Source organism: Trichechus manatus, unplaced genomic scaffold (assembly GCF_000243295.1).
Source record: "Trichechus manatus latirostris isolate Lorelei unplaced genomic scaffold, TriManLat1.0 scaffold00028, whole genome shotgun sequence".
NCBI lineage: Eukaryota > Metazoa > Chordata > Mammalia > Sirenia > Trichechidae > Trichechus > Trichechus manatus.
The window spans coordinates 18,954,471-18,974,335 of NW_004443964.1; the positions used below are offsets into that span (position 1 = coordinate 18,954,471).

Here is a 19,865-nt window from a genome sequence, read left to right on the forward strand (position 1 = left end):
AAAATACACAATTACAAACTATGACATATTTTTCCTTTTGTTGGTTAAAATTATGTGATTAGCTGTGCACAATGGATTTAATACTTTGATCCTTTCAATGCTTCGCCCTGCCATTTACTGTGTCTACCTGATTTCTGGGTCGATAAATACTAATGAAATCATTTTACTGAAAAAAAGCATCAAAGAATGTAAGAACTTGTTATCAAGAAATAGTCCTTTTGTTTTACTTATAAAATCCAGATAATTTTAGATTAATCTGTTGGTCATTAGATGCAAATATTTTATCAATGAATATTGAAAATATGTGAATTTATAAGTCACTGATAGAATATTTGCAAAATACTATTAAACATTTTAATGTAAATCATAATGATTTATTACAAATAATAACAAATTCTTACCTGCAAAAGCTTTCACTTCATCATTCAAGGTTTTCAGAGCCACTTTATTATCAACTGTAAGACAAAGACATAACTTTAAGCTCACAAAATGATATAAAATAGCATAAGAACACTCCTCCTCCAATGATTACAAAGTCTAGCAACAGCACTTATTAAGTGTACTGAACATTTTGTTAAGCATTTGAAGTAGTCATTCAATAAATATCTATTCAGAATATGTTAAGAGCATGAAGTAAAATAAAACAAATTTACATATTAAAATATATAAATTTATTTATTTAAAAAATATAAGTTTTGCTTTCTATTCCATAAAATATCAAATCAGGTATTGATTTGATATTGAACAGTTGGGATTCAAAAGTGGCTATTTCATAGAGGCTAGCTTTCTTCTTCTCATAAACTGGAAGACTCGTCTGTTGGCCATGCCACTAGTGCCCAGAATACTACATTCCCAACGTCTTTGTCACTGTCACTATCTCATATTCAACCTTGCCATCCTCCCCATGATAAAGTTTCCTTACTCTTTTCTTTCCACGCTAAAGGTACATAAAACCTAAAGCTTAAAAACCAATGGTGTCTAACATGCTCACCACTGACTGGAAGGTTTTGTATCAGATCTTCAAATTCCTTATTGGTGAGGTTTATTCCCATGTTGCCTAGAATGGTTTTCAGGTTTTTGACATCAACTTTCCCTTTATAAAAAAGAGACAGGCCTGTGAGGAAAACTTAATGACTCCAAAAAAGTGATTAAAAAAAACTGTTTTGAGACATATATCCTTTGAAATCTGAGAAAAGTTATGGATCTTATACCTCCACATAGTGTACATATGCACATTTATAAGCTCTGCATTAAACTTCATAGGGTATGCGGATGTGTTGAAGCCCACCCATGGACCTCATAAATGTTCATGGAACCTAGATTTAAATAATAGTTAGCATTTGGCCATAATTTGCTTTTTCTCTCTTGTTCTCTCTTTCCATATATATATGTATGTGTGTGTGGGGGGGTAGAACTATAAACACAATTTTTATTTTTCCTGAACCATTTGAAAATTGTGGAAATTATGACCCCTAAATACTGTAGCATGTATATTCTAAGGATAAGAATACCTCCTACATAACCTAAGAAAATTAACAATGATCCCTTAATATCATCTAACATCTAGTCCATATTTAAATTTCCTCAATTGTCCTCAAAATATCTATTATAGCTGGTTCTGTCAAAGGTTCACAGATTGCATTTAGTTATTCTCTTTAGTGTCTTTTAATACAGAACAATCTCCCTACTATTTATTATTGTTTAAAAAATAATATTTTACTGTGTTTTTGGTGAAAGTTTACACAGCAAATTAGGTTCCTATTTAATAATTTCTACACAAATTGTTCAGTGACATTGGTTACATTTTTCACGATGTGTCAACATTCTCATTATTTCCGTTCTAGTTGTTCCGTTTCCAGTAATTTCCTTGCCCCATTACCATCTCAACTTTGCTTTAGAGTAATTGTTGACCATTTGGACTCAGATTTTTATAGGAGCGCAGTTCTAACGTGTGATAGTCTTTGTTTTATGAGCCAATCTGTTATTTAGCTGAAAAGTGACCTCAGGGAGTAGTTTTATTTCAAGGTTTAAAGAGTATCTCAGGGCAATACTCTCAGGAGTCCTCTAGTCATTAACTGGCCCAGTAAGTCTGGACTTTTTAAGAATTTGAGTTCTGTTCCACATTTTTCTCTATTCTGTCAGGGCCCATCTATTGTGGCCCTGATTAGAATGGTCGGTAGTGGTAGCCAGACACCATCTAGCTGTTCTGGTCTCAGGGTAGTGATGAGGCTGTGGTTTGTGCAGATTATTAGTACTGTAGATTTGTTTCTTCTCTGAGTCTTTGGTTTCCTTCTTTCTCTTTTGCTCCGGATGAGTGCAGACCAACAGTTGTATCTTATATAGCCACTTACAAGTTTTTAAGACCCCAGACACTACTCACCAAACTAGAATGTAGAACACAAACTTTATAAGTTATATTATGTCAATTGACCGAGTTGTCCCACAAGACTATGAGCTCAAGCCTTCAAGCCCAGAAAACCTATCCCGTGAGGTGTTTGGTTATGTCTAAGAAGTATCTGTAACTGTGCCTGCTTGTGCTATACTATATACATATGAAAATATATGCATGCATACACATATATGTATATACATCCTATATATGCACACATGTATACACATATACATACCTATATACATAGATGCATACATGCATGCATATGTAACCACACATATATTTTTTGCCTCTTGTTACTGTTGTTGCAAAATTATATATGTCATAGCATTTACCAAAAGTGTCTTTTTTCTTGTGTAATTCTTAGTGACATCATTTACCTTGGTCAAGTGAGCGCCCCACCCACACTCAGTGTTAACTTTCCCATTACCCAAAATAACAAGTGTCTACTATCTAGAGAGTGCTTTTTATTTATTTTTTAACATTGAACATTGACTTTTTGAAAAGACTAGGCCAATTTTCTTGTAGAAGCTCAATTTTCTTTAGAATGTCTAACATTCTGGATTTATTTGATTGTTTAAAAAAATTTTTTTTGTAGTGTTATTTAACTTGTCCCTTTATTCCATGTATTTCCAGTAAAATAGAATCATTATGGAGTTGTGAGATTTTTTCAGTGTTTAATAATCAACTATAGGCATTTCTTTTTCCTTCTTTCCTTCCTTCCTTCTTTCCCTCCTTCCTTCCCTCCTTTTTCCCTTCCTTCCCTCCTTCCTTCCTTCGCTCCTTCTCTCCCTTCCATCCACCTGCCTGCCTTCCTCCTTTATTTTGATGCTGGAATTGTCTTCAATGTTACCAGTGGAGTCCATTCAAGCTGGCTTCTGTTTCCTTTTGACATTCCCATTTTTAATCTTCGGGTGCTAACCTTGCTTTCTGAAACAATATATACCAGGCTCACCTTCTACTTTCCCTACCTCAGACCTAGAAGCAGCTTTTCTCCAAGGAGCTTTAGGGGTCCTTCTACTGGGCAAGTTATTTTAGAAACCACAATCTAAGCATTACTTGTACTCAATGAAAACAAGATGTCATTGTTTCTAGGCCCTTGGTGTGGTGGTTAAGAGCTACAGCTGCTAACCAAAAGGTCGGCAGTTCGAATCTACCAGGCGCTGTTTGGAAACCCTATGGGGGCAGTGCTACTCTGTCCTATAGAGTCACTATCAACTCGACGGCAATGGGTTTGGGTTTTTTGGGGTTTTCAACCATTTCTAGGGAGGTATAGGAAACACACGTTAAAACAAACAGCAAACAAACAAAATCATGAGTTCATACTGATAGTTTCAATCAAAATTTTACAGTTAAAGTTCCCCCCACCGCCAACTTTTTTAAGGTGCCTTGGTGGTGCAGTGGTTAAGAGCTAAGCTGCTACCCAAAATGTCGGCAGTCCCAATCCACCAGCTGCTCATTGGAAACCCTATGGGGCAGTTCTACTCTGTCCTATAGGTTTGCCATGAGTTGGAATTGATTTGATGGCAATGGGTTTGGTTTTACAAGTTTAACTTCTTTGCATTTATGTTTGTATCCTTCTTCTCTGAAAATGAAAAATCTTGTTTCCTAACAACATTGACATATTTGTTTTATCCTGCAATTACATACAATAGTAACAATATTAAATTCCAGTATTATTCCTTAGAAGTCCTTTTTGTCCTTAGCATATATTTCATTGTTCATTTAATCAGAGTACTACATGCAAAAGTCACTTGAAATAATTATTTTCTGTATGTGATTATATTATCAATTTGATATACAATTAAATTTGCGTCAGCTTATTTTCAAATTTAAGGTTTTTTTCTCATATATTTACTTTTGTTTTTGAATATTTAAACATTTTCATGATTCAAAAGTTAAGACTAAATAAAAAGTGTACTCAGATAAGTTTTTCTTCCATTCTCTTCACCCTGTTTCCTGAGTATCCCTACAGGTAATCATGTTTTAAAAATTAGTTTCTGATTTAGCCTTCAGTTTGTTTTTGCAAAAATAAGAAAATATCTATCTACTTCATAGACACGTTTGTATACTCTTATTCCCCCTTCTTCTTTACATAAAATGTTGCAATCTGTATTAATGATCCTACATTTTACTTTTGTCACTTAACCATATAGCCTAGAGATCATGCCATGTCAATATAAATAACAAGCATTTTGACTGAACTTTCTGGCAGCTTTAAGAAATTCATCCATTAAGGTCACAGATAAAATAAGGTGAAGATCCACTATGATAGCAAAAAAGGACAAACTTTTTATAATTTACCCTACAAATTTATCCAGTTTACCTTCAAAACCAAAACCCAAACCTGTTGTCGTTGAGTCGATTCTAACTCATAGTGACCCTACGGGACAGAGTAGAGCTGCCCTATAGGGTTCACAGGCTGTAATCTTTATGAAACAGATTGCCAGGTCTTTCTCCCACAGAGTGGTTGGTGCGTTTGAATCACCAACCTTTCAGTTAGCAGTTGAGCACTTAACCAATGCACCACCAGGGCTCCTTAGTTTACCCTCAAGTTATAAAAAAATCTTATACTTAAAAATTTAAATCTTAGATTAAATTGGGAAAATTATTGTTGCATATCTGTGTACAACCTGGCACTTTACACACATTATCAACAGGAAACATACTCTCACTTCTTTTTTTTCCTTTTCTTCTCCCTGATTTCTTTCTTTTCTCCCTTTTCTAGTACATAACCAATTCATTTTTGTCTCATATCCCTCACCTCAACACAGAGGTTTCTCACTTGAATCAAAGGCAAAATGAAATATTTCTTAGTCTTTATAGCCCTTGTGCTCTTTGTAGATTCTCTCAGATCCTTATTTGTCATTTTTGAGCTTTGGTGTGGTTTCACTCCCAACAGCTAGCACCTGTAGCTTTTATTTGTAAGGCTGATCTTATGTTATTGAAGACAGCTTTGCCCACATATATAGAAAGCAAAAGAAAATGTGACTGAGTTGGGTGATGACTTTTGGGTGGGAAAGTATGAAATTTCGGCTCTCTTGCCTTGGGTTGGGACAACTCTGGGATGTAATTTACAGAGATCTTCAGCAAGATCAGCCTGAAGCTATCGTCTGTAGGACTCTGTCTGAGATCATGCTTTCACTTGGCTTCTTTTTTCAGTTTTGCTTCTCTCACCCCCCTACAGGTTTCCCCTAGGAGCACTTCTGTATTAATTCACTTGTACATGAAACTGAGTCTCAGGGTCTGCTTCTGGGAACCAGACCTAAGACTACAACCCTGACGCACACCTTTCCTGACTTGAAACCATGCAGTATCCCTGGGTTCTGTTTAAACGACTGCCTGTTAGTCTTTATACAGTTTCCACATGAGCACAATTAAGTGTTCTGGAATTCCCATTCTTTGCACTATTATCCATAATTTGTTATGATCCACACAGTCGAATGCCTTTGCATAGTCAATAAAACACAGGTAAATGTCTTGCTGGTATTCTCTGTTTTCAGCCAAGATGTATCTGCCATCGGCAATGATATCCCTCATTCCATGTCCTCTTCTGAATCCAGCTTGAATTTCTGGCAGTTGCCTGTTGATGTACTGCTACCTCCTGAAATGGTTGAACATTAACCAGTTCTTTTTGGTACAGTGACTCTGTGTATTTCTTCCATATTCTTTTGATGCTTCCTGCCCATAGAGTCCTTCAATATTGCAACTTGAGGCTTGGCCTATATCCAAGACAGGTGGACTTTCTGGCAAGGCTCACTGGCTTTTGCTAGCTCTGGATCCTACAGCTGGCTTCTGTTCATCTGACCTCCAGTTCTTGGGACTTCAGCTAGCAAGCTTACCTGCCGTCTTACCTGATCTTGGGATTCATCAGCCTCTACAGCCTGTGAGCCAGAGGCCTGTTATCTGAACTTCCGATCTTGGATTAGCCAGCACCTGCGGCTACATGAGTCAGGAGAAGCCTCCAGCCTGACTTACGAACTTGGGACTTTCCAGCCTCTACAACCATGTGAGCCATTTCCTTTATATAAATCTCTCTCTATATATATTTATATGCTGCACTGGTTTTGCTTCTCTAGAGAACCCTGCCTAAGACACATGAGGAAATGGTAATTGTGACTGTGGAAATGGTTGGTTGCTGCTGAGTGTTATTGATGTGTCAAAGACAGAAAATGAAAGATTCAATTCAGATACTTAGCAACTTGAGGAACAGTGTTAAAGTCAGAAGGCCTATATGGCAGCATTTAAAGAGGCCTTCATCTCCTACTTGCTGAGGAGACTATGCTGAAGACCGGGATTGGGACCTATTATAAGAACAACAGAACTTCAGAGAAGGCTAAGTTTGCAGTCTTGGCAAATCTTCCATATAAAAGTCACAGCTCTGATAGGGAAGGAGTGGTACTCTGAAATTTGAGGTGGGAACATTTGGGTGGATGCATTTGCTGCCTTAGTGAAGGTGGTGTTCCATGGACCCCTTGAGGAATATAGTTATTTGGTGGGTCTTCATGTCTTATATAATAGATCCATTTCAGCATACCCAACTTCTCTAAACTTTTTATTCCTTCCTCAGTATTCTGCCAAGGCAAATCTGGCATTTCCACCTCCTAGGAGTCATTCCAGCCATATATTTGACAGCTCTAGGTATTTTTGGCAGAGCATTAAAACCTGAGTCACCAAAGTGACAACAAACTCTTCCCATCCATCCTTATATGCCACACTCCTCTCTGGTTCAGCACCCTTAAGATCCTCTACCAGGCATATTTCTTAGTTCCTGAAAATACATTTTAGCCAGGTATTGTAGCTCCTTCCATGAATAATCTCTTTTGTCCCTTAACAGGGCCAGCACTTCCCCAGTTGGGCCATGCTGAGACTTGAATCTAGCTATAATAAGACTAGTAGCCAGGAAGAGAAATGGAGGAGGGAAAGTACTGTCTTTCAAGGCATCTGCCTCAGTTAGGGCTTCTGCATAGCTTTTGGGAAAGCGAGGAAGCGCCTATCCTCCAGTAAGTGGGAGTGAGTCTACAAGTTCAGGGGAATTTAGGGGTTCAATTATGCAAATTTTTAATAAAGTTTTTTCTTACCTTTATTGTACTAACCAAGAGAAAACATTTATGAGAATTACTCTGGAGAATCTTTCTACCAAGACATAACACTAAATTTTTTTTTACTGAAACGAGTACCACAAAGTCCAACTCTAAATATTTACAATAAGGAGTAAAGTAACAGAACTAATATGGTAATTAGGGTTAATGGTAAAATATAATTAAGAGTCAGATTTTGTGGCACTCATGTTTCAGTAATAAAATTTTAGTGTTATGTTTTGGTAGAAAGACCCTCATTGTCTAGAGTAGTAGTGTTAATAATATGTTAATCTTATCAATCTTAGTCTAAAATCTTAGATTTATAGTAACTTTGCACTTACCTGTAATGGCTTTTACTCCTTCCATCACATTATACAGATCAACCATCCCATTTGCTATAAATCCAATAGAGATACACAATCAGTGGCATGAGCTCAGAAAACAAATATAAATTATACATATTGTGTAATAATAAAGTCCAACTAAATTCCACTGACATCATAATTTTAACTAACATCTCTTTAAATTTCTGGATTTCAAGGATGTATGCCCTATTAATAAGAAGGTCTGTTGGGGAACGTGGACTCTGGAGCAGAGAAAATGTACTCACTCCAGGCTTTTGGAAGCCCTTTTATCATATATCTGTAGTTGAAGATTCCCTTGTTATTGGCTTTAGACTGAGGCCTTAATCTAGCCTGGAGCATTCAGTGAAGGCATAATTCAGGGAATATTATCTAAGGTGAGTACACTTGGGAACTTGTTAGAAATGCAAATTTCTGAGCCCTGTCTTAGACCTACTGAATTAGAAACTCTGGGGACAGGACCCAGCAATCTGTGGATTAACAAGGCCTCTGGGTGATTCTACTGTACGTTTAAGTTTGAGAACCACTAGGTTAAGAAAAATGAAAAAGCCTAGGGAACAGTATGCTATGTATGGAAAATTTATTTAGCATGGCTGGAAGATAAAATGCAAAGTGAAAAGAAGAGTGATGAGGTCAAAGAGGCAATTTGAGTTTGATGGTCTTGTAAATCATCATAAGGACATTAGAGTTAATCTTTTGGGTTGTAGGAATAAATGCAGAGTTCTAAGCTGTCAGTGATAAGATACTATCCATACACCTACAAGGAAGACCAATTAATATCACTATTATTCAAATTTACGCACCAACCACTACTGCTAAAAATGAAGAAATTGAAGATTTTTACCAACTTCTGCAGCCTGAAATTGATCAAACATGCAGTTAAGATGCATTGATAATTACTGGTGACTGGCATGAGAAAGTTGGAAAAAAAGAAGGATTGGTAGTTGGAAAATCTGGCCTTGATGATAGAAACAAGGCCAGAGATTCCATGACAGAATTTTGCAAGACCAGAAACTTATCCACTGCAAATCCCTTTTTTTCAACAACATACACAGCGACTATACACATGGACCTCACCAGATGGAATACACAGGAGTCAAATTGATTACATCTGTGGAAAAAGACGATGGAGAAGCTCAATATCATCAGTCAGAACAAGGCCAGGGACTGACTGTGGAACAGACTATCAATTGCTCATATGCAAGTCCAAATTGAAGCTGAAGAAAATTAGAGCAAGTTCACAAGAGCCAGAGTATGATTCTGAGTATATCCAACCTGAATTTAGAGACCATGTCAAGAATAGATTTGACACATTGAACACTAATGACCAAAGACCAGATGAGTTGTGGAATCACATCAAGGACATCATACATGAAAAAAGCAAGGGATTATCAAAAATACAGGAAAGAAAGGAAAGACCAATATGGATGTCAGAAGAGACTCTGAAACTTGCTCTTGAACGTCAAGTAGCTAAAGAGAAAGGAAGAAATGATGAAGCAAAAGAGCTGAAAAGAAGTTTGCTAAAGGCGGCTAAAAGACAAAGTAAAGTATTACTATGAAATGTGCAAAGAGCTGGAGAGAGAAAACCAAAAGGGAAGAACATGCTTGGCATTTCTCAAGCTGAAAGAACTGATGAAAAAATTCAAGCCTCAAGTTGCAATATTGAAGGACTCTATGGGCAAAATATTGAATGATGCAGGAAGCATCAAAAGAAGATGGAAGAAATACACAGAGTCACTGTACCAAAAAGAACTGGTTAATGTTCAACCATTTCAGGAGGTAGCATATAATTAAGAACCGGCAGTATTGAAGGAAGAAGACCAAGCTGCACTGAAGGCACTGGTGAAGAACAAGGCTCCAGGAATTGACAGAATGCCGACTGAGATGTTTCAACAAATGGTTGCAACACTGGAAGTTCTTTCTCACTCATCTATGCCAAGAAATTTGGAAGACAGCTACCTGGCCAACGGACTGGAAGAGATCTGTATTTGTGCCCATTCCAAAGAAAGGTGATCCAACAGAATGTGGAAATTATTGAACAATATCATTAATATTACACACAAGTAAAATTTTGCTGAAGATTATTCAAAAGTAGTTGCAGCAGTACATCAACAGGCAACTGCCAGAAATTCAAGCTGGATTCAGAAGAGGACATGGAATGAGGGATATCATTGCCGATGGCAGATACATCTTGGCTGAAAACAGAGAATACCAGCAAGACATTTACCTGTGTTTTATTGACTATGCAAAGGCATTCAACTATGTGGATCATAACAAATTATGGATAATAGTGCAAAGAATGGGAATTCCAGAACACTTAATTGTGCTCATGTGGAAACTGTATAAAGACTAACAGGCAGTCATTTAAACAGAACCCGGGGATACTGCATGGTTTTAAGTCAGGAAAGGTGTGCATCAGGGTTGTATCTTTTCATCATACTTATTTGAGATGTATGCTAAGCAAATAATCCGAGAAGGTGGACTATATGAAGAAGAACAGGGCATCAGGATTGGTGGAAGACTCATTAACAACCTGCGTCATACAGATGACACAACCTTGCTTGTGGACTTGAAGCACTTACTGATAAAGATCAAAGACTACAGCCTTTAGTATGGATTACACCTCAACATGAAGAAAACAAAAATCCTCACAACTGGACCAATAGGCAACATTATGATAAATGGAGAAAAGATTGAGGTTGTCAAGGATTTCATTTTACTTGGATCCACAATCAACACCCATGGAAGCAGCAGTCAAGAAATCAAACAAGGTATTGCACTAGGCAAATCTGCTGCAAAAGACCTCTTTAAAGTGTTCAAAAGCAAAAATGTCACTTTGAGGACGAAGGTGTACCTGATTGAAGCCATGGTATTTTCAATCGCCTCATATGCATGTGAAAGCTGGACAATGAATAAGGAAGACTGAAGAAGAATCGATGCCTTTGGTGCTGGCAAAGAATATCGACTATACCATGGACTGCCAGAAAAACAAATGAATCTGTCCTGGAAGAAGTACAACCAGAATGCTCCTTAGAAGTGAAGATGCCAAGATTCTGCCTCATGTACTTTGGACATGTTATCAGGAGGGACCAGTCCCTGGAGAAAGACATCATGCTTGGTAAAGTAGAGGGTCATTGAAAAAGATGAAGACCCTCAGGATGGATGGACACAGTGACTCCAACAATGGGCTCAAACATAGCAATGATTGTGAGGATGGTGCAGTACTGGGCAGTGTTTCATTCTGTTGTACATAGAGTTGCTATGAGTCAAACCAACTCAACAGCACCAAACAACAACAACAAGAAGCAAGGGAATTACATGGTCAGAATTTAATTTGATAGACCATTCTACCAGCTATCTGGAAAATAAATTTGAAGGTGATAAAAATACAGGGTGAGAGACCAATTGGGATGTTGTTGTTCTCCTTAGGATGCTGTTGTTATCCTAGAGATGAAAACGTTCTGAACTCAGTTTGTAAAATCACATATTGAGGGTCAAAGATGTATCTGAGAAATCTGTAGGATTCCAAATTACTAAGTGTTGTAAATGGGGAATAAAGGACCAAAAAAGGAATTAAGGAAAATAACTACAAACCAGTTATAAGGATAGATGACTAGATGGATGACACCGTAATAAAGAATGCAAAAGTAGTAATTTATTTAGGAAGAAAATTTGATTCGGAACATTAAATAAATTTTTAAAGTATTCGTATGGAAAAACCTAAATCAAATGTCTAACAGGAGAAGCTGGGCCTAAAGATGAAAATTTCAGAACCTTCATTACAAAGGAGTAATTAATATCACAAAAGTAAATATAATATTCCATAGAATGTATTAAAGAGCAATGAATATTGAACTGATGAGGGAACCTTGAGAATCTAAGCTTTTAAGAGGCTGTTGAAAGGAGAGAAGCTGTTGAAGCAAACAGAAGGAAAAGTCAGATAGGAAGGAAGAAAATAGAAGCGTGGACCATACAGAAGCTGAGAGAGGTGATCGTCTCAAGAAGAAATAATCAATGTTGCCAAAGGCATTACAAATATCTGATAAGACAAGACCTAAATCATGTCCATAACCCAAAACCTTTGGTTTTAGTCGATTCTGACTCATAGCAACCTTAAAGGGCAGAGTAGAACTGCCCCATAGAGTTTCCAAGGAGCATCTAGTGGATTCAAACTGCTGACCTTTTGGTTAGCAGCCGTAGCTCTCAACCACTATGCCACCAGGGCTTCCAATCATGTCCACAGGATTTGACAATTAGATCACTGTTTAGTTAACTTGGTGATAGTGGGTCTACCAAGAGGTGTAGGAGCAGTTAGCAGATTGCAGGGGACAGAGGAACGTGAAAAGTAAACACATGGATTCTGCTGACTTCTCTATACTTTTTTCCTAATTTGCTTTCTTACTAATCAAGATCTACTAATGATCCTGGCAGCTACCACCCCCTGCAATAGTTCTTGATATCCACAGAGAAAGATGATATTGGTTTTAGATTAATTTTATATTAATTACTCTTACATTAATGTTGGGCTCTTTGTTAAGCCTTTAAATATTTATATGGCACAAATTATACTTATTTTTAAAGAATATTATGTAGAAGATAAAATAAAAAGATGTCCTAAGGATATCACTAGTGCTCACCATCAGCTTGTAGGTTTTCTGAAAGTTCAGCAAATTGCTCTTCTGTGAGTTTGACCTTCATTTTCTCCAAACTAGTACGGAGGTTATTCTTATTTATCTTCCCCTCTTAGCAAAGAGACAGTAAAGCAACGTTAAAAAAAGTCATATAATAGCAAAAAAGAAAGATAAAATTTTGTTTTGGTATTATTATCATTAGTTTTAATGACCACATGTTATTCAAACAAAATAAGAGACAAAAGATAAAATATATTTCATGCCTTTGTATCATTACATTTTCAACAAGGTTGAAACCCCAAAAGACTTGTCCACTTGAGGTCCCAAATATAAAGTCAACAGAAGAATCAAAAGTAGAATGTATTTCCTTAAATCTATTCTTGATTATATGCTTACTTTATAAAATATTGGTAAAGGGCTTCAACAAGCAGAGCTGCAGACCAACAACTTAATTTCTCTACACAGAAAGTAGTGTTATTTTTGTTGACTGACTTCCTATATTAGTTATTTTTGCAGTTGACCAATTCTCTTTAATAATGACCAGTTCTTTATTTCATTTTGCTAGGTTTGATTCTCCCTTTTGAGAAAGAGTTGAAAAAAACCCGAGTACACTGGACTTCCTGCAAAGAAAACGTGCCTGGTGATACCATAAAAAATGTTGAAAGAATAATGAATGGCAAATTATATAGGGCCAAGATTTATAATTGAATAATATAAAGTCTCAGGAACTTAGTACGCATTATGATTTGAATTTTACTTACCTTTGAGAGACTTTATACCCTTCAGCACCCTATTATGATATACCTTTCCAGCAGCTGTAAGAAAAGCCATAATTCATGTAAGGTGAAATTAATATGAGATTCACAAAAATAGTATGGATTGAATAATTTCAGAAACAGAACATTTAAAAATCCTTTACTCATATATAAAAATCAATTGTATTTCTATATAGTAGCAATGAATAAACCAAAAATGAAATTAAGACAACAATTACATTTATAACAGGATCAAAAAGAATAAAATATTTAAGAATAAATTTAACAATAAGTACAAAACTTAGATTCTGATAACTACAAAATATTGTAACAAGAAATTAAAGAAGACATAAATAAACAGAAAGATATTGCATGTTTATGGATTAAAAGGTATAATATTGTTAAGATGGCAATATACCCCAAATTGAACAGATTCAACACAAACCCTATCAAAATTCCAGCTGGTTTGTTTGCAGAAATAAATGAGATGATCCTAAAATTCATACGGAAACCCAGAGACCTCGAACAGTCAAAGCAATCTTGAAAAAAAAACACAGTTGGAGGACTCACACGCTCCAATTTCAAAATGTATTACAAATCAAGGCAGTGAAGTACTTGCATTAAGGATAAATAGATAAATCTAGATCTATCTATCTACTATCTATCTATCTACTGTGTATCCATCCGTCTGCCCATCTGTCCATCCATCCATCTATCTGGAATTGAACTGAGAGTTCAGAAATTAACCCTCACATTTATGGTCAATTGATTTTTGACAATGAGGGTGCCAAGACAATTCAATGAGTTTTCAACAAATGGTGCTGGGACAACTGGATATCCATATTTAAAAGAATATTTATTCTTTTGGATCCCTACCTCACACCACATACAAAATTAACTCAAAATAGATCAAGGACCTAAATGTAAGAGCTAAAACTCATAAAAGAAAACATAGGTATAAATTTTCATGACCCTGGATTAGGCAATGCTTTTTTAGATATGACACCAAACACACAAGCAATAAAAGAAAAAAATAGATAATCTGGATAACATAAACATTAAAAGCTTTTGTGAATCAAAGGATAACATAATGAAATTGAAAAGACAATCCACAGAATGTGAAAAAATAATTTTCAAGTGTAGCTGATAAAAAAACTTGTATCTAGAATATATAAAAAAAAGACAATCCAATTAAAAAAAGGGTAAAGGATCTGAATAGACATTCTTCCAAAGAAGAATACAAATGGCCAGTAAGCACATGAAAAGATGCTTAATATTACTAGCCATTAGGAAAGTGCAAATCAAAACCACAATGAGATACCCATCAGGATGGCTATTTAAGGAAAAAAAAGAAAAGAAAAGAAAAATAGTAAGCTTTGGAGAGGATGTGGAGTAACTGGAACCCTCTTGCATTGCTGGTGGAAATTTAAAATGGTTTTGTCATTGTGAAAAACAGTTTGGCAGCTCCTCAAAAAGTTAAACATAGAACTACCATATGACTCAACAATTCTACTTCTAGATACACTTAAAAGAATTGAAAGCAGGGACTCAAATAGATACTCGTACACCAGTGTTCATTGTAGCATTATTCATAATAGCCAAAAGGTGGAAACAGCTCAAGTATCCACCGATGAATGGATAAACAAAATGTGGTATATCCATACAATGGAATATTATTCAACCATAAAAATGAATGAAGACGGGATATATGCTATGACATGGATGAACCTTAAAAACATTATGCTATGTGAAATAACCCAGACACACAAAAGGTCAAATATTGTATGATTTCACTCGCATGCAATATGTAGAACAGGCAAATTTATAGAGACAGAAAGTAGACTAAGAGGGGCTTGGGGGAGGGAGAAACGGGGAGTTATTGCTTAATGGGTACAGAGTTTCTGTTTTGTGTGATGAAAAAGTTTTGGAAATAGACAGTGGTGATGGTTGCACTGAATTGTACATCTAAAAATGGTAAAAACGGCAAATTTTATGTTATATTTATCAGAGTGAAATAAAAAAAAGAAATGAAGTACTGATACATCTACAACATGGATGAACCTTGAAAACATGCTAAGACGTTAGTCACGAAGGAACACATATGGTCCTTTTCCATTTATATGAAACATTCAGAATAGGTAAATTGATAGAGACAGAAAGTTGATCACTGGTTGCCTAGGGATGAGGGCCACTACCCATCTGTCAGTTTATTATACTGTGCTTGCTTGCTCGTTGCTATGATGTTGGAAACTATGCCACCGGCATTTCAGATACCATCAGGGTCACCTGTGGTGGACAGGTTTCAGCAGAGCTTCCAGACTAAGACAGACTAGGAAGAAAGGCCTGCCATTCTACATCTGAAAAATTTGTCAATAAAAAAACCTATGGATCACAAAAGAATATTGTCTGATATAGTGCTAGAAGATGAGCCCCCTAGGTTGGAACGCACTCAAAATACACAGCGGCTCCAACAATGGACTTGAGCATGATTGTGAAGATGGCACAGGACCAGGCAACGTTTTGTTATGTTGTACGTGGGGTTGCCATGAGTCAGAGATGACCTGATGGCAACTAACAAACAACTAACAGTTATGAGGCAATGGGGAGGTTGAGCATTGACTCCTAGTGGGTGCGAGGTTTCTTTCTGGGGTTATAAAAATGTTCTAAAATTGATTGTGGTGATTGATGAACAACTCTGTGAATATACTAAAATACATGGAATTGTATTCTTTAATTGGGTTAATAGTATAGCATGTGAACTATATCTCACTAAAGTTGTTAAACAATCTTTTACCCAAATGTTTTATCTTTGTATAACAATGAAATTAAGGAAGAGAAGCCTTTCTTAATATGACTAACTTGTCCTCTCTGGTGGGCCTACTATACTGAAAAATAAATGTACCTTTTCTTTCTTTTTAACTCTGACTTTTATCATTAATTTCTTCCATCGCTCTCTCATATCTCTTTCTTTTCCCTTCTTGTGATACAAGCCTATTAGTGGCCTGAGAGGTAACAACAGACATTTGCTTAGCCTTTTATGGAAACTTACACCTGAAGGATTGTTTGGCTTCCAAAATAAACTGTAAGTGGCACTGATGGTTTTTATATACAGCTTAAGTTTTAGTTTATTTAATTTTATTCTATCATGTTTTAGAGCAATCAAAATTTTCTCACAGATCCCCCCAAATCCAAGCTCCACAAAAGCCCCCAGAGACATTTATATGGCTCACCATCAACTGGCAGTGTTTTCAGCAGCTTCTCTAGTTCTTTATCTGTGAGTTCAATTCCTAGGTTTCCCAGCACATGTTTTAGATCACTAGAATCAATCTTCTCCCCTTTGAAAACAGTAGATTAGGTATTTATCATCATTTCAGATAGCAGTAATTATTTTCAACACAAAAGTTGTTTTACAATGATTAACATCATCCCAACTTTCAGGCTGAAAACTAAAGCAAAAATAATACATTTTAAAGTATAGAATCAACAGATATGTTAGATCAAATTGATTAATATAAATAAAATATTTTTTCCTAAATTAGGGAAATACAACTTCCAGAAAAAAATTGGATCAGTTAATTAAGAAAACAGATGCTTACTTAAATTTTCCTTCAAAAAGTATTATGATTTTAAAATAAGAATTATGTGATGAACACAACAAAAACATTACCTTGCTTATTTCTAAGCTTCACCCTGTGATTTGCTGTGCTTCTCTGGATTGTGGTTATTAAACACTGGTGATGTAAATTATATGATTGGCCAAAACAACAGTGATTATAGAATTTGAAAGCAAGAAATAGTTCTGAAATTTCATTAAGAACTTAGATAATTTTGTATCAATACATAGGGCATTAGAGGAAACATTTCATTAATACCAGAATTTACAGGTCAATGATAGAGTACTGGGAAACATCAGTAAAAACCAAAATTTAATGTAGACAGATAACTAGAATCCTAATTTTACATGAACTTTTCGCTCACCTGTAAAATCTTTGACTTTTTCCATCAATGTTTCTAGAGAAATTTTCTTATCAACTGTAGAAGATCAAAATAATACTGAGATATAATACAGACAAAAATTGGGAAAAGCATAGTAATAATTATGATAATAATTAAAACAAAAACAAACAAACAAAAAAACCTTGCCGTCAAGTCGATTCCAACTCATAGCAACACTACAGGACAGAGTGGAACTGTCCCATAGGGTTCACTAGGCTGTAATCTTTACAAAAGCAGACTGTCACATCTTCCTCCCACAAAGCGTCTGGTTGGTTTGAACCACTAACCTTTTGGTTAGTAGCCAAGTACTTAACCACTGTGCCACCAGGGCTCCTTAGTTATAATAATAGTAGCACTGAACATGTCAGGTCCCATCATAACTGCTCTATATACTTATTTAAGAAATATTTATTGAACACACTTTCTAGCTATTATTTTACCCAATTTTTTACTCCTATAATAAGCATGAAAAAGAAGAAAATTCTTAATATGATAAATACACAATTGCAGTGGTACAATTTCTGTCCTGTGATAGCTCAAACTTATTTGTGTTAAACCCATTGCCATCGAGTCGATTCCGACTCATAGCGACCCTATAGGACAGAGTAGAACTGCCCCATAGGGTATCTAAGGAGTGCCTGGTGGATTTGAACTGCTGACCTTCTGGTTAGCAGTCGTACCTCTTAACCACTACGCCACCAAGGTTTCCTTACTTGTGTTAGTAAGAGAAAAAGATTCAGAAGTAGATCCATTTCAAGAGTCTGTATTCTTTTTTTTTAATTATTTTTTATTTTTTTATTGTGCTTTAGGTGAAGGTTTACATCTCAAGTTAATTTCTCATTCAAAAATTTATACATATATTGTTTTGTGATGTTGGTTGCAATCCAAGAGTCTACATTCATTTATTCAAGATTTGGAAGACTCTCTGCTACCAACCATGGCACTTATGGAGAGCATACAAGTCACAGATACCAACTTTGTTAACTGGCTGATACATGCTCAAATGACTTTGACTATGTTTCGATCACTGACATGGTGCATCACCACACTGCTCTTCTTTGGTCTTCCCTTCTTCCTATGGAAAAGGGCACTTCTTTCCTAATATATGCTCAAAGATTCTTTTTACTGAACTCTTCGTGGGGTAACTATGGTATCTGACAGCATGCTTACCACCAACACATATGCTTTGCATCAGATCTTTAAGTTCTTCATCTGAGAGTTTGATTCCCAGGTTGTCCAGAGTAGTGTCCAGGTTGTTGACATTGACCTTCCCACCTAAGGAAATTGACAGTCTGTGAAGAAAATTAAAGGACTCCAAAAGAGGAGTTAGTTCTTAAACTTTTTTTGAGACGCATACCACATCGTGCATTTCTTGATCAGTATGTCATTACTCACAAAGTTTGCATACTATTTCAGGGGGGTTATTTCACTGGAGACCCCGGGTGTTGCAAATGGTTAAGTTAACATGCTCTGCTGCTAACCGAGAAGTTGGAGGTTCGAATCCACCCAGAGGCTCCTGGGAAGAAAGGCCTGGCAATCTACTACTGAAAAATCAGCCACTGAAAACCCTATGGAGTACACTTCTACTCTGACACACATGACTCCACAGCACCTGGTTTTTTATGTATTCATTAAAGCCTATTCAAGGACCCTTTCAAAGTCTACTGACCTAAATTTAAGAGTGTTTGTTCTAAAGTGAAAAAAAAAAATCAATTAACTAATGGTCAACAATTTTAGCATAGGGATCAAATATTTTAAGCCTACAAAGAAGTCAACTATGAAGTTAGAATTAAGGCCATTTTCCTTGGGGCTTATCTTGGGGACCATCCTATAAAACACAAAGTTTTAAATGGTGTTGAATAAATGCTCAGGGGATTCTGGTTCTGGAGACATTTTTTACTTCTGAACAATATGTGGGGGTGACTTTTGATAACTGAACTCCCAGGTTAGTATTTTTTCTGCTGCTGACTAAATCCCCTGAATCACTGATAATCTTTTATATCATTATTTGCTATGCAAACTTTAAATTTGATAATTTCTTTCCTGAAAAGTTTGGAAAATCATAAGAGTGTGGGATTTTATTTCAAGATAGAACATGAGAGATTCATCTGCTAAAGACTGAACTCTAAAAAAGGTATCAATTTGCCATTAGTATATATAAAAGATGGTAGCATTTACAGCTTTAATCTTATAAACCATATAAACATGCAAAATCTCAGATTCATTTGCATTCTCATTATGCTTCTCACTCACCTTTAAGAGATTTCACACCTTCTAGCAACCTGTTCTTAAAGACCTGGTTATCATCTATTAAAAAAAAAAAAGGGGAACAATTCAGGTTATAGAGAAATTATATGGATATTCACTAAAATTATTTCAGTAAAATTGAGATTTTCATGACTTTCCCTAGACATTTCTCCTATAAAAATAAATCTGAGAGAAAATTGGGAAAAGTTTGTAATATGATGAATCTATCCAATATTTGGCCCAACATCACTCTACAACATGCACAACTCTTTTTTTTGTTTTGTTTTGTAATTCCAAAATTCTTCTAAACTTAACATTATCCATTTTCCTTTCTTACTTCTCCCACAGTCACCTACATGTGTCCTGGTGGACTGAGGGGTAACCATAGAAATTTCTTCTCC

General features: G+C 35.9%; 1 protein-coding gene across 1 annotated transcript in view; it reads right to left on the bottom strand.

Annotated features, from left to right (window-relative positions):
- Positions 1-19,865, bottom strand: part of LOC101342993 (uncharacterized) — a 512,538-nt gene that overhangs the window by 93,731 nt on the left and 398,942 nt on the right. Inside the window, exons 129-137 of the mRNA XM_023729385.1 lie at positions 19,471-19,524; positions 18,388-18,492; positions 17,200-17,253; positions 16,452-16,556; positions 13,228-13,281; positions 12,473-12,577; positions 7,815-7,868; positions 992-1,093; positions 402-455 (exon numbers count right to left, since the gene is read on the bottom strand). Coding sequence (XP_023585153.1) covers positions 402-455; positions 992-1,093; positions 7,815-7,868; positions 12,473-12,577; positions 13,228-13,281; positions 16,452-16,556; positions 17,200-17,253; positions 18,388-18,492; positions 19,471-19,524 — 687 coding nt within the window. The remainder of the gene's footprint in view (positions 1-401; positions 456-991; positions 1,094-7,814; positions 7,869-12,472; positions 12,578-13,227; positions 13,282-16,451; positions 16,557-17,199; positions 17,254-18,387; positions 18,493-19,470; positions 19,525-19,865) is intronic.